Source organism: Xenopus laevis, chromosome 6L (genome assembly GCF_017654675.1).
Source record: "Xenopus laevis strain J_2021 chromosome 6L, Xenopus_laevis_v10.1, whole genome shotgun sequence".
Lineage (NCBI taxonomy): Eukaryota > Metazoa > Chordata > Amphibia > Anura > Pipidae > Xenopus > Xenopus laevis.
This window is the reverse complement of record NC_054381.1, coordinates 46,159,106-46,183,977: the sequence shown is the minus strand read 5'-3', so window position 1 is coordinate 46,183,977 and position 24,872 is coordinate 46,159,106. Positions and strand designations below refer to the sequence as shown.

The 24,872-nt window shown below is 36.4% G+C and overlaps 1 protein-coding gene across 3 annotated transcripts in view; it reads left to right on the top strand.

The window, feature by feature from the left end:
- The window catches only part of tbc1d5.L (TBC1 domain family member 5 L homeolog), a 286,202-nt gene that overhangs the window by 124,045 nt on the left and 137,285 nt on the right, over positions 1-24,872 (top strand). For all 3 annotated transcript variants that reach the window (XM_018266425.2, XM_041565417.1, NM_001091614.1), the window contains 1 exon segment: positions 13,635-13,695. In XM_018266425.2, the coding sequence (XP_018121914.1) occupies positions 13,635-13,695 (61 nt within the window).

The following is a 24,872-nucleotide window of genomic DNA, read 5'->3' as shown; positions in this document are numbered from 1 at the left end:
GCATCTAAGTCGTTTTAAATGTTTGAGGAGTGTTATGTGATACCGTATGATTTGTTTTATACAATAGTCCTGCTAAACTAGTAAAAGGGGAGGTATATATCTCAACATTTCCTATTTTTAAACAGGAACATTTTGTATCGTTTAACTAGTTATAATGTATAATATAATGTATGTAATACATGAATTCATAGAAATATATTTTTATTATACTGCAATGTCATTTTGCATAAAACTAATCCAAAAGTTCAAGTTTTGCCTAGTGAGTTACTTATATTACAATAATTCACTGGGATCCCTTATCCGGAAACCCGATATCCAGAAAGATCGGAATTACGGAATGGTTGTCTCCCATAGACTCCATTTTATCCAAATAATCCAAATTTTTAAAAATGATTTCCTTTTTCTCTGTAATAATAAAACCGTAGCTTGTACTTGATCCCAACTAAGATATAATTAATCCTTATTGGAAGCAAAACCAGCATATTGGGTTTATTTAATGTTTAAATGAATTTCTAGTAGACTTAAGGCATGAAGACCCACATTACGGAAAGATCCGTTATCCGGAAAACCCCAGGTCCCGAGTATTCTGGATAACAGGTCCCATACCTGTATAAGGAAAAAATTGTCAATGTCTCTGCATTGTTTATTTCTATGAAGGTTATGTATGTAGTAACTATTTTTTTTTTTTTTTTAAAGTAACTTTAGCACACATTTTTGTATCCAGACCCTGGGACCTAAGAGTGCCTCCATAAGAACAAAATTGGTTTATTGAGGATTTTTATTATAACCGATCGACATCAAGCCAGAACATTTTTATTAAAGCACCAACATATGCCCCCAGCACTGTTCAATACAAGGGTGCCTACAAATTGCACATAAACATGTATACATATATATACTTATAAATTCTGAAAATGCAGGTATTAAGAATCAGGGTTTGGTTGAGATCAGGAGTCAGCAAAGTGAGAGATTTTCATTAAGCACAACCCGGGTGACAGTAGTATATCATGAAGGAATGTTAAGCTAGACAAGGGTAAGCTTCGCTAAAGACGTGTGAATAAAGCTGACCTGCCACTAACCATTCAGATCAAATAAAGTAGTAAAAGAACAGATCAGCCGATGTTCTGCCCCTGACAGCAATCATACGAAAGTTATGTCCGACAAAGCTGGTGGTCTCCCACTGAAAATCGTGCGATCGACAATACACGCAGAGATATTATCGGCAGCCGACAGAAATCTTTTAACCTGTCCGATCGACCAAACGACCGATCTCCGTGGGATGAGAAATGTCGGGACTCTCCACACACAGTCTGAAAATCGTACGAATTGAGGATTCGTATGATCGGATCTTTGCACCTATGGCCAGCTTAAATGAATTCTGCCAGGGAAACAAGTGTTTTTTACATAATGTATCCGTTAACAGTGCTTCTTTGTCGTTAGAAGCAGCGTACTCCTGTGCCTTTTTCACAAATTGCTCATCTCCAGACTGTTGCTAAAATCAATATATTGATTTTACCAATAGTCTGGAGATGAGCGTTTTGTGAAAAAGGCACAGGAGTACGCTGCTTCTAATGACAGATTTGCTGGCAATGTTCCCCCTTGTGATGGACTCGGGCGGCGGCACCCGGGTCACAGCGGGTGTGGGGTGGGATTTGCAGTTTTCTTGGAGATAAGCTATTGATGTTCTCTGTGGGGAGTTAGGGGTGACATCACTAACTCTCCTATTCAAACGTGGGGTCCGGGGCATCTGCACCCTGACCATAAGATATTAATGGTGAGCAACGCACAGACTTTAAGTAAAAACTTGACTGAATTTAAAACCCATCACCTAAGAATTTAATTTGACTCTAATAACATTTCGGGAATAGTGCTTGTGATTTTTTCTTCGTAGTTTTGGATTTATATATCAGTTAACCGTGCTCCTCCAGCAGAATTCTGCTCTTAGTTTACCAGGTGCCCTTAGCTATGTGACTCTTTTAAACTTCAGTCACTCTTTACTGCTGCACTGCAAGTTGGAGTGATGTCACTGCCCCCCCCCCTTCCCCCCTAGCAGCCTAGGAAGCTAAACATATAACCGCTACCGTGCTCCATATAGTGGTAGATATGGGAATAGTACTCATAAGTAAAACACACAAGTCCTCCAGTTACATTGAGTAAGAGAAACAAAAACTTATCGGAAAGCAGGTTCATCATTGTGAAGTCTCTATGAATATTACAACTAAAAATGAAATAACATTATTAAAAAATAAATTAAAAAATACATGTATTGGTTCAAGAATAAAATCATGACAGAATCCATTTAAGATCATTAAAGGAAAAGTCTGTTGGAACATGGAAAGGAAATCCAGGGAAAGAGCCCAGCTATGATACAGTCTTGAATGTAAAACTGTTTGAGTAGTAAATTATTAAAAAACCTTAATAAACAGTTTAATTAAATACTTAAGATGAGTTCAACAACATAGGGTGGGCAGAGTAAATATCTTGTTGGACCAGGGCTGCCTCATTTTTTGATACAGTCCATTCCCACCAGACCTACATTGGACTACTCCTTAGTAACCAAATCAGGCAAAACATCTTCTAATTTCAATATTTTATACTGCTAAATTAATTACACTGTGATGATTTGTTGTATCAGAGATTTCAGAAACTGACCATTGTTGCTGTCAGATACTGAGCTTAAGGACCAATGCACAATATGCTGTATACTGTATATATAATATAAATGTCACTAAACAAGGCTGATTAGTAATCAATACAGATAATTACTACATGGCAGCATAGAAACCAGTGCAACTAGCATCATAATGTAATAATCAGCCTTGTAGAATTAGTTTATATTACAGGCCAGCCTCATATTTTGCTGGATAATTTTCAACAACCCCTAAATTTAGCTTCTCAACAGCTGCTCAGAGCTGAGCTTGTGACAGACACTTTCCAAGATGGTGACCCCCTGTGGAAAGTTTGAAGTCCTGGATCATTGCTGCGATTGAGGAGCTGAAACTTTGGGCTGGTGCAATAAGTTCAGTATATAAAATATGGCATTTTTATCCATATTCATTTTTAGGGTTTGGTTCTCCTTTAAGGAAGCATTGCATTTGTTATGACTACCTTTAAATACAAGTTCTCTTCAACCCCAAACCTTATTCTGTGCTGTCTCTAAAAGTACAGTAACTCACCACCTTCCAGCATTGATTGTAAAACGTGTACGGTTAGCGCTGCTATCTAACTCTGAGCACAACTAGATATTACATTTAGATGGTTCCTGAGTGCCTTATGCTAAATGCAATCTTTCATCTGGCTTTGATATTACATGTACACTTGGAATTATAGTACTGCACCTTATGTTCCTATAATTGTTCAATTTACGGACATAGGTTATTCTGCACGTATTACCTTATAATACACAAAAGCCGTGAATATCCTGTAAATTATATCCTTATAAACGGTGAGTAGTGATGTCATCGGTTATAAACGGTGAGTAGTGATGTAATTTCTGTCACATGACTCACTAAAATTTGTGTATTATAATTAATAAAGTACCCCCAGTTGTAAAATATGAGGATATTATAAGTTACCTCGGAGTTCCATGACCTGTATAAAAACACTCGGCCTTCGGCCTCGTGTTTTTATATGGCCATGAAACTCCTCGGTAACTTATAATATCCTTATATTTTACAAGAGGGGGTACTTTATTCACTATATATGGAACAATGAGGGCTTTGGCACATAGTACAATTTGTCAATCACTCTTAGGGGATTATTTATCAAATGTCGAATTTATGTGAATTTTTTTACTCTTATAAATTACAATGTACTCACAACTCGAATGGGAGGTTATTTATGAAGAATCTTGAACATCTAATATTCGATTGAATAGTCCCGACCCTGAGTTTTCCTCAGAAAGAAAACTTGAATGTCAGGAAGGCAATTAACATATTCAAATAGTTCAACTGATCTCTGCCATTAACTTGTAAATGAACTTGGCCGGTTTTAGGTGGCGATTATTCCAAATCGAAGTTTTTCCATGGTTGAGGTGTGATAAATCTCACAAATTTACATTCGAGTTGGTGCTTTTAAGTGGCACAAAAAATTTTGGAATTTACCATTCAAACCTTAATAAATCTGCCCCTTGATCTCCAAAGTGTCATAAAACATTCAAATTGTGAAAGTGATGGAAATATCCTTTATATGTTGGTGTTTACACCATTTGTATATTTGTACACCAGCAACTCTCACAAATGCAATAGTATTTTCTGACATTTTGTCAACTGGCTGGTAGAAAATAAGCGTGGGTGGAAAAATGTACCTTTGTTGATTAGTTAAAGTGGGTTTTATTACTGTCCTTTCACTAAAACAAACTGCAACTTCACTTATTTGCCCATGATAATACGGTGAAAATAGAACACTTGTTTTTTTTTTTATTCTGTATAAAGTGTAGACTTCTAAACTACTAAGTTGTTGATATAGTTCTCTTATTATTGTATATGGCCAGATTAAGTTTTCACTTACTGTACTGCGCATGTAACAACATACTGTAGTATTTACTTTGGTATAAAACTTGCCTTGACATCCTAGGTACATTATCATCTGCTTTAGTGTTTGTGTGCTAAGTGTTGTAGCTTGCTTGTCAAATAAGGCACAGTACATCTGTCAAACAAGAAAATAATCTAACATGGTGCCTGCCCCTGACCCCCAGTCTATGAGGCAGGGCCCTTGTTCTCTGGCAAAAGTACAAATTTCACATTATTACATTGTGCAAAACAGAACTCACTGTGCCCCTTACCCCAGCTGTTGTGGGACACTTGTAGTTTGTGTAAATCTCTGTTACATTACCTCTTTTCTGTTCCCTTCCAACATTACTTTTTAGTTCCAGTTAAGGATTTGAAGGAGGAAGTGAAAAGAACTTAATGAACAATTTTGTGTATTTTTATTGTTTGAAAAATATTAGAGAAAGTAACAGAAAGTTCAGGCTTGCATTAATTAAACATGAATTTCCTATATATATATTTATTTGCCCAATGTAATTGTTCTGATGACCACTGCCTCAAAAAATATGTTGTAGAATTCTTAAGAGTTCAGAGGGTAACCTGTGTTCTACTAGTCACTAGCCTATGAGACTTTTAACAGACGTGCATATTTGTGTTTTTTGAGTCATTTACCTTTTTATTTAGCAGCTATCCAGTTTGCAAAGTTCAGATATCTTGTTGCTAGGGTTCAAATACCCTAGCACTCGTGTATTGATCTGAATAAGAGACTGGCATATGAATAGGAGAGGGTCGGAATAAAAAGAAGCCGTGTCAATACATTTTGTAGCCGTACAGAACATTTTTTAGGGGGCTAGTGACCCACATTTGAAAGCTAGAGTTGGAAGAAGGCAAATAGTTCAGAAATTATACTAACTATACAAAATAAATAATTCAGATAGGGTAACCTGTTGTCTACTAGTCACTAGCCTATGGGACTTTAACAGATGTGCATATTTCTGTTTTTTGAGTCAATTACCTTTTTATTTAGCAGCTATCCAGTTTGCAAAGTTCAGATATCTTGTTGCTAGGGTTCAAATGCCCTAGCACCCATGTATTGATCTGAATAAGAGACTGGCATATGAATAGGAGAGGGTCTGCATAAATAGCTGTGGCAATACATTTTGTAGCCGTACAGAACATTTTTTAGGGGGCTAGTGACCCACATTTGAAAGCTAGAGTTGGAAGAAGGCAAATAGTTCAGAAATTATACTAACTATACAAAATAAATAATGCAGATAAATGAAAAGGTTGCTTAGAATTGGACATTCTCTAACATACTGAGTGGCATATTTATTATGCTGTTTAAAAATACAGCATACATCACATATTGCCAGGCTTCGCTATGTAAAAAATGGTGTAAAAAATTTTTTCTTAGTGTAGGACTACATGGAAGTTTTCGGCGCGATCCAACGCGCTGAGGAAAAATAAGGTAAGATAGAAATGTCGGATGAAGTCGCAGCGTTGATTCGACACAACTGTTGCCGAAAACATCCATGTAGTCCTACCCTTAGTGTGACTTCCACCGAAAGCAATATAAAATAAATCTGGGGTTCGCATGCTATAAAATTATACACACCTTGATAAACTGGACGCAAAACCAACCAATTGGGTTTATTTAATATTTAAATGATTTTCTAGTAGACTTAAGGTATGAAGATCCAAATTATGCAAAGATCCATTTTCCGGAAAACCCCAGATCCTAGGCATTCAGGATAACAGTTCCCATACCTGTACTTCTAGCATACTCCTTCCCCTTTTATTGTGCACAGAAAATGTTTCTTAAGTTTACTACAGTAAATACAATAACTTAAGCACCCCTGAACTACTCAGTCTCTTGAAATTTTAGATTTTATACTAGCATCATATCGCTTTGCTAGGCAACTTAAAGATTTGGCTAAATTCCTGCCTATAATTTCCAGTCTTGACTATGCGTTAACATAGTTGAAAGTTTAGCATTCAGCGCATAAAAACACAAGCATGAACCTTATTTATGATAGATCTGTATGTTTATATGTGACACCAATTAATGCATTTCTGTTTTAGCTTCTAGGGGCAAGTTTCAGTTCACTAAAGAAACCTTTAGGTGTTGTGTGAACACCAGTCAGAAATGTCTTCCGTTAATTTGCAGAATGTTCCTCTTGCGTTTCTCGAAAAGAGATAAAAAATTACTGAAGTTCAATCTGTCACATCAATTTTATATCCTAATAATTATTTTATAAATATCAGAAGTGTGGTGCACTTAATTTCTTGGCTGACGGCATCATTCTCAGCTTCTGAACACTGCCTGGAGCTTGCTCTTTTTAATCATTTTAAAAGTGTATTTGGTGTAAATTGAGTTTAACACTGTTGAAAGGGTGTCGTGCAGGAACTCCAAAAGAGCAGTAGATCAACTTTGATATCCAGAGGTGCTGCTGCCGCAATCATCTTCAGCTCTCTGGCACCCTCTCTCGATTAAAATAGGAAATATGTGAAAACCTGTATACATTCTTTAGCCGTAATATGCCGCACATCAAATTTGTACTGCTTATGACCCCAAATGGAGGATGGAGTTATCAAACTGAGTAACAGTAACGAAGGGTGTCACAGATGAAGATGTGGACATACACTTCAGAAATTTCTTGCTTTTGCAATGTTACTGGTACCAAGTATACTCCACATCCATGAATCCAGCATTTCTCATATACAGTATATATATATATATCTCTGCAAAAACAATATATCCTGGGGTGCTTACTTACAACTTACAGTATATATAATTATAAAATTGCCGCACCCTTAAAAAAATCTTAACCTTTTTATTTTTAATACATTGTACAGAAGTCCTCAGGATTAAAAATATAATGTATTAAAAATATTTTAAGGGTGTGCCAGTGTTAAGAAATATATATATATATATATATATATTAGGGATGCACCGAATCCACTATTTTGGATTCGGCCGAACCCCCGAATCCTTTGTGAAAGATTTGGCCGAATATCGAACTGAATCCGAACCCTAATTTGCATATGCAAGTTAGGGGTGGGAAGGGGAAAACATTTTTTACTTCGTTTTCTGACAAAAAGTCATGTGATTTCCCTCCCGCCCCTAATTTGCATATGCAAATTAGAGTTCGGATTCGGTTCGGCCAGGCAGAAGGATTCGGCCGAATCCGAATCCTGCTGAAAAAGGCTGAATCCTGGCCGAATCCCGAACCGAATCCTGGATTCGGTGCATCCCTAAAATATATATATATATATACACATTCAAAGTCCTAGCGCACACCATCCATGAGAGATTCCAATGATAAGTCACATACCTGGGTGCTACGCTGAAAATAGCTGCATTATCCAATTTCCACTGACAAAGGTGCACACCAGGATTTTTCAATTTAAAACTCCATGTTTATTAAATAGATTTAAAACAGGAACCGGCCAACGTTTCGGTCATTTTCTAAGACCTTTATCAAGACCTCTTGATAATTTTAATAAACATGGAGTTTTAAATTGAAAAATCCTGGTGTGCACCTTTGTCAGTGGAAATTATATATATATATATATATATATATATATATATATATATATATATATATATATATATATATATATATATATATATATATATAAAAATTTCCTTTATACAGTCATTGAAAATGTTTATAATGTAATTGTAAATGTTTTCAGTAAATCATTTTAATTTGAATGCAACACCACCTGTAGATTAGATTCATTTTTAAAACGAAAGATGTAAAACCATTTTATACCTAGCATGTTACAAATAACCCTTTTAGGTAGGAAATACTTAAATCTTTGCAACCTTGCTGTTGCTTCCTATAACATTAAAATTAGTCTTAGTTTCAGGTTCAGAAAGTGGAGCACCTGCTTGCTGCTGTGCCTGAAGCTTACACATTAATAATAGAACCTCTCTACCTGCTAGCTGTCCCTTTGCTGCCGAGCTGTCCTTAATTCCTCCATGTAAAAGGGGTGAAGCTACCTATTGCTGGTGTTTTAGGGCAGTTCATGTGGGTTTATTATATACAGGGATATGACTTGAAAGGATTGGGTCTTTAAGCTGGGAACACTGGCAAGCACAGTGTAATAAGTAGAACCTGTAACTGACCAATGCTTACATGTACAGTACAAGCAAGACTCTGTACACAGGGACATCCAGAAATCTGTACAAAGGTTTGAACTGCTGTTGAAACTAATTCCCAGTGCCTTTTGTAGTCTTTTTGTTTTTTTAAGAATGATTTCCTTTTTCTCTGTAATAATAAAACAGTACCTTGTACTTGTAATCAATCCTTATTGGAATCAAACCCAGCTTATTGGGTTTATTTAATGTTTACATGATTTTCTAGTAGACTTATGGTATTAAGACCCAAATTATGGAAAGATCCATTATCCGGAAAACCCCAGGTCCCGCGCATTCTGAATAGCAGGTCCAATACCTGCTCTGTAGTAATGGGCGAATTTATTCGGCAGGTACAAATTTGCGCCACCGGAGATAAAACTTGTGAATTTGCAGCGACAATTAAACGCACACATTGACTTTAATGTGCGTCAAATTGTCACCGGCTGCAATTTTGTCGCTAACGAATTGACACCTCGTCAAAATTCGAGTTTCACACATTTTTCGACATTTCACTGGAAATTCACAAATTTTTCAGCAAAGGGAAACGGGACAAATTCGCTCATCACTACTGTACAGTAAATGTCCAATGTTTTCTACAGGTTCTTTTATTCTCGCCATCAGGGAGTCTTTGGCTCCCATGTGTCCAGAGTGTAAATGCTTTTCTCCATCAGAGCTGATCACAGCACACAGGCGATGCAGACAAGAAAAACCATGCCATGACAATATAGATAGAGAGCACTGTCAATACAGGGCTTCATTTAAAAAAGGCAGGACGAGAACAAAATAACTCCTCTAAAATCCAACACTGTTGCAAGTTTTCAAAGTGAAAGTACCACTTTAAGATCTAGTGTTTGAGGTCCCCAGAACAAAACATCAGCAACTAAGTTAAATTTCCATTCACTAGAAAGCAGAAGGCTCTTCTTACTATGCGATTCGTTAATGATCCTCTGCTTAATGGCAAGACCACATATTCCTTCAGAAGTTACAGTTTGCAAATGGGGTGCCGAGCGAATGCAAATTCATCACACATTTTCCCATATACCTTTTTATTTGTCAGACTTTGTTATCTTTCAGAACAATAAAGAGAGCTTGGACTCATCTATGCTAAAATTAAGAATTTATAACTATATGGAACAGATGTTTTCATAAACATTTGCTATAATTAATTTCAACTAGGGATTGAAGGAACAAAGCCATTTTTTTCCTCTTGAAAACTTTATTGCCATTTCCCCACACACCAAACTGAGTTCTTCACTTTAATATTGTTAATGAAACAAAATTACTATTCAATTTTGTTTTCATAGCAAGAAACAAAATCTTAATAGGTGCGCAAACCATTTAGACACAAATATATGAAAGTTGAAGCTGAAAACATTACTTTCTAGAAATGTATAAAATTTCTGCAAGTCATCTGCAGCAACTCCCTCACCTACTTTACACACCTAGGTGCCTAAACGAACAGAAAGGGCATCAGCTTTGGGTATTTGTGCTTGCCGGCTGAACAGTCTTACTGCATTTATTGCAAAAATACCCTTTTCCATGTGAAATATTCTGCTTTGTTTTATAGAGGATTGAATGCTCACCCTGTCTTTGATATGAGCACAGCCTTATTTCAAATCTTTAAGATAAATATTATTACCTGTGCAACCTAATATTTCCATAAATGAATCATGTAGAGATTCTTTTAGGTTGAAAGCATATATATTATTCTGCTTATTGCGTGTAGCACAGGGGCTTTGATCCTTTATCTGTTAAGAACACTCCAACTTATGGGCTCAGATTTCACATAATTACATGTAGTTTGTCATTCTTTTCTCTGCTTGCTGTATATTACATCTCGAGAGACCAACAATAATGGATTTCTTCTTCTGTTCAACCACTACACTGTTCTTATACACTGCTTTATGGAACACTGTATGTTTATTTGTGCTGCTATGGTTTAGCTGGTTTTAGATATACATAATAACCCAATGTTTAGGACATCCAATTAAATTAAAATATGGCAGAGCGATAGGAGGTATGGGAGCCTAAGATAGGTAATCAAGGGGCATTTGTAGTTGTTAATGCATATTAAATAGGGCAGTACATTTTATTACATGGAAATTATGAGTGTGAATGTCATCAAAAACATTTAAAAAGTCACCATTAGAATCTGTGGATTATTGAAGAGTAGGTTTAGATAAAATGTATCTGCATTTTCAAATAACTATTTATTTTTTCTTTCTTTCATAGGAATATTAATTCTTCCTTTCTCTCTCATAATCTTGCCCCCCAGATCAGCCTTGCCTCGCACACAATACTTAGATTGATAGTCTGCTATAAGATCTGTTCTTATTTGATCGGAATGGTAAGACTTTGATCTGAATGGTTAGTGGAGGGTTGGGAGATGGAAAAATCCAATCACACGTTGATTCGTACGATCGGATGTTTGCGTCTATGGCCAGCTTTAGTTATTGTGCCATTTTGTTAACTGCAGTGAAAATGTGTATTGTTTAGTGCCATGCTGGTCAAATATTTACGTATAACAGGACATTTATTTATCATACAACATGTTTGATACCCGCAATATTTTAAGATACAGTACAAATGTGCCACATTTGCTACTTCTTTATTAACCAATTACAACCAGTTAGTAAGTAAGCACTTAATGGTCAGGTGTTTGAAAACGGACTATTTTGTTGTTATGGGTTACTATACCCTGGCAAACCTTCTTTAACCTATCTATAAGCCTGTTTTGCGTCCAGCTACTAGTTGCACAGAAGTCTGTAGTGTGACTGAATCCTTTTATTTTATTTTTCTACTTTGCAATCTTTTTTATAATTACAAATCATGTCTAGCACCTTACTGTAAACATCTACACCTCTACTCTATAATGAAAAAAAATTCTTTCCACAGCCAGTTATTAGCTATGATAAAATAGTTAATAATTAAACTTCTGTAATTATCATAGGACTGTAATTATATAGTGTCAAATTAAGAAACTAAATAGAAGAAAGCCCTTATAGCATGAAATGCATAGTATTGAGTGCCTCTTTTTTTGCCCCAAGCAATTTGCTGCATTAACCTAAGATTCAGTTCTCCAAGTCTAAGGGGCCCATTTACTTAGTTCGAGTGAAGGAATAGAGGAAAAAAAGTTTGAATTTCGAATGGTCGAATATGGCTACGTCGACCATCCAATTGGCTACTTCGACTATGACCTTCGACTTCGAATCGAATGATTCGAGCTAAAAATTGTTTGACTATTCGAACATTCGATAGTCGAAGTACTGTCTCTTTAAAAATTTCTTTGACCCCCTAGTTCGCCACCTAAAACCTACCGAGGCCAATGTTAGCCTATGGGGAAGGTCCCCATAGGCTGCCTAACAATTTCCTGATCGGAGGAATATCCTTCGATCGATGGATTGAAATCCTTCGAATTGTTCGATTCGAAGGATTTAATCGTTCAATCGAACGATTATTCATTCGATCGTAGGAATAGCGGTAAATCCTTCGACTTCGATATTCGAAGTCGAAGGATTTTACTTAGACGGTCGAATGTCGAAGGTTAATTAACTCTCGATATTCGACCCTAGGTAAATGTGCCCCATACTGTTCTTCCTGCCTAGAATTATATTTACAGTGTCCATGGGTTATTGCCATGGCTATTTATATGCTGCCCATAAATTATATTACATTGTTGGTTTACAGTGAGAACATTACAGCACATATGGGATTAGTTTGTGCAAAGGTCTGAAAATGATTTCCTACAGGCAAACTCTCCCATAAATCTACAGGCAACCCTATCACATGCTCCTTCAATAAAATCCACACATCCCTCAATAAGAGCCTATTTTCAGATATTAGAAGACGATTTGCCATTTGTTTTATGTCAGGCACATTTTCCATACCGATTACATTTGTATTTCGAAAAAGAATCCAACCACAGCTGTATCAGAACTTCAATCAGTTGTCTTACTTAATCAGCCTCCCATTTTAGCTATAGGCTAAAATGTTTTCTATTAAATAATCCAGAAATCTGATTGCCAGCATCGCAGGACATTAATCTGCCAGTAATTTCTAGACTGTCCTCCTTTCGGCTTCAAAAAGCAGTGGCATACATTCTAAATATATTGTTCATAATACAAAATATTTTATAAAGCAATTGCATATGACACACAACAACTGATAAAGTATTCTATAATTAGCTTGGTTACATATATTGGGGTTTTCATTAATATTAATGGTAATATGGGGCTTGTTATCCAGAATGCTCAGAACCTAGGGTTTTCCTGATAATGGATCTTTCTTTAATTTGGATTATCATCCCTTAAATCTAGTAGAATATAATTTAACAGTAAATAAACCCAATAGGCTACATTTGCTTCTGATTAATTATATCTTTGTTTGTATCAAGGTACTGTTTTATTATTACGGAGAAAAATTTCATTATAATGGAGTCTATGGGAGACGGCCTTTCCAGAATTCACAGCTATCTGGATAAGGGATTTCCGGATAACCGATTCCATACCTGTACTGCCAAGTCAAGGCTCTCTGACTTCCTTCATCCTTTCTTTTTGTTGTTTTTCCCCACTCCTATCCTCCTAATCTGTGCCCTGTGGACTGTTGTAATCAGATTGTGGTCCTCAGTACTTGTATGCAAGAACATTCAGGTGGGGTCATTTATAAAGACTGGGCACATTTGCATCTGGGCAGTAATCCATAGCAACCAATTAGATGTTTGCTTTCATTGTTCGACTTGCAGCTGGCTGAAAAAAGCTGACTGCTGATTGGTTGCTATAGGTTACTGCCAAGATGGTAATTTGTCCAGTGAGACAGTACATGAGCATTAATAATTCTAGCAGCTGCCGGGTTTTCTCTATCACCAAATGTTGTTTGGGGGGAATAGGATGAGGAGTTCACTTTTTCTTTATCTAGAAGTAGAACAGAGCTTTTTACACTGACTGTGGATTCAATAATAGTTATAATGTCTGAACTTCAGTACTATCTTTTGTTTTTTGCAGTTTCTCCAGAGAAAAGAACAAACCCAGCGTCTGACTCAGAACAAATCTTCATATCATACAGGTATAGGAAACTATTGTGCAATAAATGTATAACAGTAGAGAGCGTTTAAAAAAACAGTCTCTGTTATTGAACTATTTGAAAACAATGCATTTTGTGGAGCTAAACTGACCCTTTAATGAAATGCATGCACATTATTTAGAACAGGCTGCCTGTATATATATTATGGTTTCCACCTGTCCAGTCAAAGTAAACTTTATTGTCATCTCATCTCTATACAAATATACAGTGAGACGAGACGACGTGGCTCCAGCTAGTACATACCACAAATAGGGACTTAAAAATACACAATAAATATGTAAACATGAAATGTGCAATATATAGGCAGATATAGGCAGATATATATAATGTATATGTACATTACACAAAGCAGTAGAGGTTAGGATCCTGATCTTTTTGAGATCTGACAACAGAATTAAACAAAATAAAGTGTCATCTAAAGTTAAACCTACCAGTTTAGAAACTAAACCTAAGAGAAATAGGTAGAAAAATCATGAATCATCTCAATCACTAGGAAACTGACCAATAAAACATTAGTTGAGGGGAACTCATTGCAAATATTAGATCACTCACATTCAATAGAATATCCTTTCAACACTGCTGCATCTAATGCTGAAGTCCCACATGCTTTTCTACACAAAGACCCATGTCACCCCGAGCTGCAAATTCCATTCTTTTAACCTTTCATTCATTTTGCTTTCCTGCGCTTCATGATGTTGTATACTCTATTCTTGTGCATCTACAATACAGATAAAGCAAAAGGCACACACATTACCATGTATTGCTTGCTTGTCATGACATTTCCTTCCATCACTGTTATATTTATGTTATATTTAGATCTTGCCAGCGTATCCTTTCATGATATTCAATAAAGGTTAAAGAAGAGAGAGAATAGTTGGGTATTTGAGTTGCTGTAAGTGACAAGGAAAAGAGAATTTTGCTTAATAGAGCTTGCAATCCAGGAGACTGACATAATCAGTGCAGTATCCCCGAAACAGTTCAAACTCATATTTCTGATTCCTAATTACAGTTCTGTTGGGAATGAAGATTTCAATAATGCAATCTTTAAGGTATGCAGAAATCAGAGAGAAAACTGTATTCCATGTGTATTCAGTTGGCCATGTCTACATTACTCTTTTTAATTACTTGTGACAGAAATGAGTTTTATCATGCTAGTATGCTGCTCTCATTAGCAGGATTTTTTTTATAAGCCTCTGCTGTCCACTCTCACTTGCTAACCTCTTAATTGATGCCGTGCCCCAGCCTTATTAGCATTCAGTAATGATGTTGCTGTTGACCTACTAACTCTCAGCAGCGTAACTTGGACAGGCCAGGCCCCTCAAAACAGTCCTCTGGCACACACCCTTAGACAGTTAATCCCACTTTAGCTGCCAGTTGCCCCATCCGCTCACTCTTTTGCAGCTGGCGACAAGGTTTAATTTGCGGAAGGAACTGGACAGGGGAACTACAATCTAGCAGACCCAAGGCCTGCTATATGGTAGTTATGCTACTGTATAAGACCCCCCACAACATTTTATATCTAACATTTACTCATTTAAGTTAAGAGCAGCCACTGAAAAGTATAACTTATTTTAATTCATCAATCAGTGCTGAATTGTATTTGACATTTTGCTGAAGAAGCAAATAGTTTTTATGTCACAGACAACTAACCAGCTGCTGTCAAGCTAAGAATGAACAGAATTGTAATTTTAGAGAAAAAGAACAAAACCTGGAACATAGTCTTTATGCCACTTATTGTACAGACGTATTTAAACATTTCCGGGTTCACTGCGTAATATATGTGAACCCACTTCTGGAGACTGGGGACATGTTAGTACCAGTGTTGTAAATTAACTTATTTCATGTGCCTTTGCATGCACATTAAATACTCACTACTCACACACAGATTCGGCGAATACCGAACCAAATGCGAACCCTAATTTGCATATGCAAATTAGGGATGGGAAGGGGAAAATTATTTTATTTCCTTGTTTTGTGACAAAAAGTCCATGATTTCCCTCCCCACCCCTAATTTGCATATGCAAATTAGGATTTGGATTCGGTTCGGCCGGGCAGAAGGATTCGGCCGAATCCTGCTGAAAAAGGCCGAATCCCGAACCGAATCCTGGATTCGGTGCATCCCTAATATATATATATAACTAGATAGGTGCACTCAGATAGCCATGTTAATGCCTAGGTGCTGGACAAAAATTCATATCTATAAAGCAAAAAAACTTCCGCACACAATAGGTCTTGATAACTGAAAAAAAGCTGGTAGATTTATTTCAACGTTTCGGCTTACAAACTCAAACCGTCATCATATATTCCTTTAAGTGTTATATATTCCCTACGTTTCAGTCTTTGCTTATTACTAGTATTAGTAATTATTAGTATCACGCTGCAGACAATGTGCAGAGGAGACATTCCAGATGTAAGTAGATATTCCAATATTATATGCAGTGCAGGACTTTAAACTTGGATCCACTGTATAACCACACAGGAGCGGTTGTATTTCTCCATTTTTGTTCAGTTTAAATACATAGTAAAATAGTAAGTTAGGTTGAAAAAAGACACACGTCCATCAAGTTCAACCTTTTAAATAAAATGATCTGCCTAACTGCTAGTTAATCCAGAGGAAAGCAAACAATTCCCATTTGAAGCCTCTCCAATTTGCCTCAGAGGGGGAAAAATTCCTTCCTAACTCCAAGATAGCAATCTGACTAGTCCCTGGATCAACTTGTACTATGAGCTATTTTCTATAACCCTGTATTCCCTCACTTGCTAAAAAGCCATCCAACCACTTCTTAAAGTTATCTAATGTATCAGCCTGTACAACTGTTTCAGGGAGAGAATTCCACATCTTCACAGCTCTCACTGTAAAAATCCCTTCCGAATATTAAGACGGAACCTCCTTTCTTCTAATCAGAAAGGACCTACTGGTAAATAAAGCATTAAAATAGAAGGAAAGTTTAAAACTAAGTAAGCTTCATCAGAAAGGTTTATATAAATACACAAGTAAACCCTCAAGGTAATTGAATCCTCTGTCAAAAAAAACACCATATTTATTTCCTTCTATTGTGTACACATGGGCTTCTGCATCAGACTTTCTTCTTTCAGTTTAAACCTCCAGGGCACTGGCTTGAGCATGCTCAGTTTGCGCCTGTCCTCGCCTTGATGTAATCTGAGCCCAGAGCTATGAGTGAGCAGGGAGAGATTAAAGCAGAAAGTGATGTCACACCAAGCTAATATGGCAGCTGCTATCCTAAACAACCAGAACGTCTAGAGCTGTTTAGTATTTTTACAGAATAAATATATTGTTCTAGCTTGCACTATTGCGGATAATCTATTGGCAATAATCTGCCTCGCTAGCTTTCCTTCTACTTTAAAGAGGTTATTGTACGATCCCCTTATATATTTATACATAGTTATCATATACCCCTTAAGTGCTTTTTCTTCAGCCTGAACAACCCCAATGTGGCCAGTCTTTCCTCATAGCTTAGATTTTCCATACCTTTTGCAACTTAACAATGAGGTATTTGAGTACATGTAATATCCTATTTTTAAGGCTGACGCCACACAGGTGACTTGCCCTGTCTTAATCAGAGCTTGCTACATCCGTAGTAGTCTCCCATGCTGGGTAGTACAATCAGAGTGACGGCAAAGTATCAGCATGGATTTATACTAGAGTTAACATCAACAGACAAAAGATATACAGAATCAAATTATTTCCAGTTCCGATTCTTGAACGTGCCACGTAAAGTTGATGATTGGAAAAGCAATTACTATTTAAACTAGTGATGTACTTTATTATTCTGTACACAAAAAATCTGTAGTATGAGTTTTGTGTGCCCAAAATGTAGTGCTGCAATACTATGCAATGTCATTTTTCAGACAGATATGAGGGCCTGTATTTCTCAGGGATGTGTTGCTGAAAAACCTTTTATATTATGATTGGTAAAGATTTACAATCCCCAAAAGGGAACTTGAACAAAGGCAAGATTAAAGTGTTATACAAAGAAGTATTAAACATTGTTTGTTGATATCTAATTTGGGATTTTCTGAAGAAGATAGGACAATGTTAATTTCTTCATTAGTAAAAAAGGAGATCGACTGAAGTCAATGAATTATTTTCTGCTATAGATTGCATTCTCCCTGGAGGTTTTTCTCTGCAAAGAAAATAAGTTAACAATGTGTATATCTATCTTTCTGTTTTGTGTATAATAATCGTTTTGGAGATACTGTACCATCGCTAATCTTGGTTATGGTATGTGTTTGGAGATGTTTGTAGAATAACACAAAATACATTGAACTATTTGTTTATCAGAAACAGTAAATTATTGATCTTTAAGGCTCAAGACTTTAATGGGTTGTTCTCCTTTAAATTTTGTTTTTAGTAGGATGTAAAGAGTGAGATGATTTGGAATTGGTTTTAACTGGGTTATTGAGATATGACTCCCAGCTGAAAGCTGGAAAGAGTTCAAAGAAGATGGTAAATAATTCAAAAACTATAAAAAGAAAAACATTAAGGGAGAACTCAACCCCCTTATTAATAAAAGCCCCTACCTACTAAGTAATATAGTCCCCCCTCTCTGTCCCTAAAGTATTTTTCACCTAGAGTAAGCGCAACAGAACTTGTGGGCACCATCTTCCATATCTTCAGATATTTTAGGATCTTCTTCAGCAATTTCCGGCACTTTTGGCGCATTTGCAGTTGGTACGCTCCAGAATGTGGCGCTAATTGCGCATCGCCAGTACTGCGCTTTATTACATATGATCTGGAAGATGTCGCCCACAAGCTCTGCTGCACTTACTCTGCACTGTTAAGGTCCCCATAAACGCATAGCTTTTTGTTTGATGAACGACCGATTTTAGTGCAATCCAACCAATCCATCAAAATATCGTGAGGTTAGTGGGAATTGAACGATCGCGCATCTAACGATTTTTTCATCCGGCATCGTCAGAAAATTGATCAGCCAGGTTAGAAAATTTTCATTGGTCGCAGTGAAATGTATCGATTGTCCAATCGTTTGCCGGGCCAAGCATGCAGCTTCTTTAACTAGACAACATCACTTGAAGTGGTCTTTTTAGTTGACAAATTAAATGATCATTTCAAGATAAGCTTGGTCTACGATAACGAAAAGATATTTTAAAAATTCTTACATCTATGGCCAGCTTTAGGTGAGAAATATTTTAGGGACGCTTTCAGACCTATTGAAGTATGTGGGGGGGGGTGAAGAACCTAGGGGGGATTATCTTGCTTAGTAAGTAGAGCTTTTCTTAATTGAGGGGTTCAGTTCTCCTTTAACATACTACAAGTGAAAGGTGAACCATTCTTTTCAATATGTGGATCATAATTTTTCTGAAAACAAATACATCTTTTAGGTAGTGCTGAAATATATTACAAACTAGATAATGTTTAATAATTGAAAGTCTCTTTCCCATGGAGTTTACTAATTCTCCTCACACAGATACACACACTAGGGTCAAACCAAACTCCACATAGAAAGTACCCTGTGTGGAACTGAAACTACTCTGTGCTGACAGCAATAGAAAAAGTATGTTGAGTCAAATTGTGTTCTGTAAACCACAGTGCATTTTAACTAAGCATCTGAGGACTTTGTAACCTGTGCACATTTATACTTCCCTTTAGTTCATATGTCCCCTTATTGTTCAGCTAAAGATTGTGTTTTATAATTTGTGTATGGTAAATTTGTAGTGGTAATGATGATTGATATACAGTCATACACCACATGCCATGAATGAATTATTTACAATTTGCCCATAACCATTTTAGGCTTTTGCATGTTGCAGTAGAAATGCTGAAATGCTAAACACATGCAACATATGAACGAACTGAGGAAATTTAGGTGCTGTTTTACTCTACGTCCATAAACTATTTATTGAAATAAAGGAAGCAAATTACTATTGTTTGCTTATTATTTTATTATTATGCAGTTCCTACATCAAATTTGAAGCAGAAGTTTTCTCTCATCCTAATGATACATTTATATGAGCTATCATAACTAGGGTTGTCACCTTTCTGTCCCGGACAGGAGGAAGGGCCGTGATGCAGCAGGGATGGGGCAGTGATGGGGCAGGGCGGTGACATCAGGAAAAACCGGGCAGGCAGTTTTGACCCGGGCAGCCCTTAAAAAAACCCGGCTGTCAGGGTCAAAACCGGGCAGGTGGCAAACGTATCATAACTCATATGGATGCATGGAATGTGCAGCAGCTAACAGGGAATTGTATCTGTCTGTAAGGATCATATTTTCAGCATTTCCTTTAATATCTTTCCCCCAACATATGTTTTTATGTTGGGGGACAACAGAAGTTAGTTTTTTTTAAATTGCCTCTTCTAGTGCTAGGTGGCCACACCAGGAGGGAGCCTCCGGGTGGGGGTGGTCATGTTGAGGCACATGCCACAACTCACTCATTATGCACGTGCGTGTGACGTCAGCTTGTGAGACTCTCTAATTATGTGCATGTGCGCTATGCAAGATGGCAGTCCGCACCAGGAGCTACCTCCTGGTATGGATGACCTAGCGCAGGCACAGGTTATTGTTATATTTTAAACATTTTTCTTTAAATGACTATTGTATCCCCCAACCAGTCTGTGGGCTCTATTAACCTGCACCTCTGGTGGGATAAACAAATCAGGGTGACTGGTGCCCTTTAACACATTTGGTAGACTGTGTGTTTATATGGCAACAAAAGGGAATTTATGATGTACAAATATACTACAGTATAAAAAATACCCTGTCAATAACATGTCACATGTTGCTTGCGTGCATCCATTTTAAAAATCCTCTTTTCACTGGCAGACATCGTGGATGCAAAATCTATGCTATCTTTTTTGTGAAAAGTAGTATACTGTAGCTGTTCTTAAGATGTGTTTGTGTTTGGGCATATGTCAGCCTGTGCTGCAGTTTAAACTCCTGCAGATGATTTCTATAATGTATGTTGAACTGTAAAGTTAATTGGTAATATTAATCTTTAGTTAATATCTGAATCATACTTTAAAATGAGTCCATGGAGAACAACTGAGGCTCTTTGTCTTCTTCTCAAGGGCAGCTGACCTTCTCATCGCCAAAAAGTCGAACCACTTGCCAGCACATATGACTACAGACTATTACATTAATCTATTTAGCCGCTGAACCAGCTGCTTGCATGTTTTTAATTATCTTATTAGATGAAATAACATTGACCTATAAAATAAAAATCAAGGTGAGTTATTTTGTTAACTTTTAGTTTTGGATGTTATTTTCCAAAATACATCATAATGGCTTATCAATTATTATTGTAAAGAAAGCCATTGAAGTTGACATTTCGGTTTGGCTTATAAAAGAGCCTGTTTCCTGAAGGTCTTCTGCATTTTCCAGTGATTAAAGTTTAATGTAACAGTTAAAACTGTAGTGTCCTAGCTGTTAATGTAAATGTTTGCTTTATGAGAGATTATCAAGAATTGCCGTGCAAGCAGCTGTCTCCATTACTTGTGTATCTTTTACCTCTTGAGCTCTTGATGAGGGTAGAATCAAAATTGTCAGTCGGTGTTAACGACAATCTTTGTTAAATCAGCCGTATATCCCTGATTTTATATTATGCATTTACTACCTGCCTTATGTATAACCCAAATTCATTCCAAATGATGTCTATACAGTTTTCTTGTAATGCTAATAACGCCCAATCGCTGCGTGTACAAGGCCAGTCCCAAGGTACAGCCCCCAGTCCAATAGGGCCCAATTATCAGGCGCACAAAAATTATACTCCAAAAATGTTAAGTTCAGTATAAAAAAATCAATATTTATTAAATACAAAATTTAAAAGAGTAGGCATACTGACCCATTGGCAGTTTTCTTATTTTCAAATGCAAGTATACAATCTGCTATCCGGAATGCTTGGGACCTGGGGTTTCCAAATAACTGGTCTTTGGCTCTCATGCATCATGGGGCACATTTACTAAGGGTCGAATATCGAGGGTTAACTAACCCTCGATATTCTACCATCGAAGTAAAATCCTTCGACTTCGAATATCGAAGTCAAAGGATTTACCGCATTTAGTTAGATCGAACGATCGAATGAAAAATTGTTCGATCGAACGATTAAATCCTTCGAATCGAACGATTTGAAGGATTTTAATTCATCGATCGAACGTTTTTTCCTTCGATCAAAAAAAAACCTCGGTAGGTTTTAGTTGGCGAAGTAGGTAGTCAAAGAGACAGTACTTCGACTAGCGAATAGTCGAACGTTTTTTAGTTCGAATCGTTTGATTCGAAGGTCGAAGTAGCAAAAAAAAAGCTTTGAAATTCTGCGTTTTTTTCATTCGAATCCTTCACTCGAGCTTAGTAAATGTACCCCCAAGTGTACTAAAATCATATAAACATTAAATAAAACCAATAAGATTGCTTTGCCAGCTGAGTTTTGATGCAGCTCAATTACTGTCAAGTACTGTTCAAGGTGCTGTTTTATTATTAAGAAAAAGGAAATTAGTCTCAAATTTTTTTTTAATTATTTAATAGAAATCGAGTGTATGGGAGATGGCCTCCCATAATTTGGAGCTTTCTGGATAATAGGTTTCCAGATAAGGGATCCCTTACCTGTACTGTAGTTTTTTTCTATATTCTTTCTAATTATAGTAACTGTAATATTGTACACTATAGATTTCCAAAGCAATGCATAATGTCTGTACCCTGGTAGTTGTCTCTGCTTTATAAAAACATCCAGAAACCCTAATGCTAACAGGTGAATTGAACAGATTATCTTGAGACAGTAGGAATTCTTAGACATTATTTCAGCTAGCTCATTCAGTTGCTTAACTGTTTCACTCCTCTTGAGTCATCATCAGTGTATTAAAGGACATTAACCTCTAAGCATTTAGAGTTGGCTTAATAGCACTTGACTGACTTAGATGTCATTAAATCCCTTGCTTTAAGTGCACTTATAAGTTCTCCTGAATAATCTTTGCTTAATAAACAGGCATTCCCCACAGAACCACAGTTAGATAAGGGACAGTATGACTTTCTAATACACGGTGCTTTATCGACCACTGTCCCTGTTAGAGGAGAGATAATGCCATCTTATATGTTGTGTTATTCTGTGTGTTTAAGTAATAAATGGAGTCCTTTATTATGGTGATTCATATATGATATGATATTTCATGTTGCTCACCAACCCCATGAATGTTACTCCCATTGGCCTCAAAACAGGTGCTTATTTTTGAATTCCTGCATAAAAACCAGGTGTACTGCAAAACAGAGTCTACTGTAGGCTGCCAGTCCACATATGTGCTACCAAAAGCCAATTACAGCCCTTATTTGGCAACCCCAGAAACTTTTAGCATGCTTGTATTGCTCTCCAACTTTTTTTTTTTTTTACATTTGAGCTCACAGGTAAAAAAAAAAAAGGCTGGAGACCACTTTTTAGACTGCTTATCCACTTTGGAGCAACCAAATAGGCATCACAGTTTTTTTTGTCACCCTATAGCTTTTTCATGTTTGTATTGCTCCCCAACTGTTTTTACAATTGAAAGTTGCTCATGGGTAAAAAAAAAACTTGGGGATTCCTGCTTTAGGGAAATGTCCCATAGGTTTTCTTATTTTATTTATCACATTAGCTTTCTGTTTAAGTACTGCACTGAAGAATGCTTGCACATGTGATACGAAATAAGGGCTTTTGTTTTTTCTTGATGAATGAATAATGAAAATGTGAAAAATAATATTTAGTAATAAAGTCATGGTCCTAAAGATTCAGTAAGATAAAGATGAGCTGTCTAGTTATGCAATTGCATTAAAGAAATTTAAAATTCAGGGTATTGCTAATTTTAATAGGCTTGCTTAATAAGTTATTGATCACAGTTGTAAAAGACATTTCACTTTAATATGCTCCTTATACTCCACTATTATAAAATGGTAGCTAATTTAAGAAAAAAAATGCACCCAAAATAGATTATTTATTTTAAATTTTTAATGACATGAAACCAAAACTGAACTATATTTCTGTAGCTTGACCCCAAAAATCTGTCTGGCATATATAGCAGACACTGTTTTCACTGTAAAGTTTGCTAGTAAGATGCCAATTTTCTAGTAGGAAATGTGCTGTTCTGGTGTATCAAGAGTAAGCATGATGATTCATTCCATATTCACTCTAATATGACAAATGAAATTGTCAACACTGTTGTAGAAATCTGAACAAGTGTTGCTGATAAAGAGTCTAAATAGCACATATGTAGGTTGCAAGCAAATAATATCCTTTAATGTTGAACAAACTTGTGTGTTCGAAGGCAAGGACTGAAATATCAAGTTACAGATGTCTCAGCTTACAGATGTTTTAAATTGACCACACACAGCAGGGAAAATCGGCAACTCAGAAAATTAGATCATTTCGTATCATTTCATTTTGTACAAACTCAAGGTCAAAAGAATGCCGTAGCTACAGTTCATGTTACAAGTATTTTATAATATGTATGTTTTACAGTATCTTCTGGACTCAGGTCTGTCCAGTAATTGATTGTTGAGCCACTTTGGGCTTTTGGGATTGTCTTTGTGACAAACTTCCCGTTTCCACCTCCTTTTTATAACCTTCTGCAGGTAATGGCTTAATTAAGGATTTGTACAGGTATAGGGCCTGTTATCCAGAATCCCCAGGACCTGGGATTTCCCAAACAAGGGGCCTTTCTATAATTTAGATCGCCATACTTAAGGTCTACTAAAAAATAATTTAAACATTCAATAAAGCCAGTAGGATTGTTTTACCTCCAGTAAGAATTCATTATGCCTAAGTTAGGATTTAGTAAGTACAAGGTACTGTTCTATCATTACAGAGAAAAAGGAATGTTACAAAATGTTAAATTGTTTAAAATGGAGTCTATGGAAGATGGTCTTCATAGCTTTATGGTAATAGTTTTCCGGAATAACAGGTCTCATACCTGTATAAGTCTGCCTTGCCCTGCTACCCGTGCTTGGTCAGTAAGCTTGTTTGATGTGAACTACCTGATTCTCTTGTACACATTTTGATGTTTCTCATATTTGAAATTATTTAAGAAAGATTTTGATTTGGTTAATCTGAGTTCAGTGTAAGAAATTTTGCTTGAGCATTAGCAGTAATTTTATCAAATACCATCATTCCACTCGGTCTTCACCCATTTAGGGGTGACATCTAAAAAAAACTATCCTATCCTGTAAATA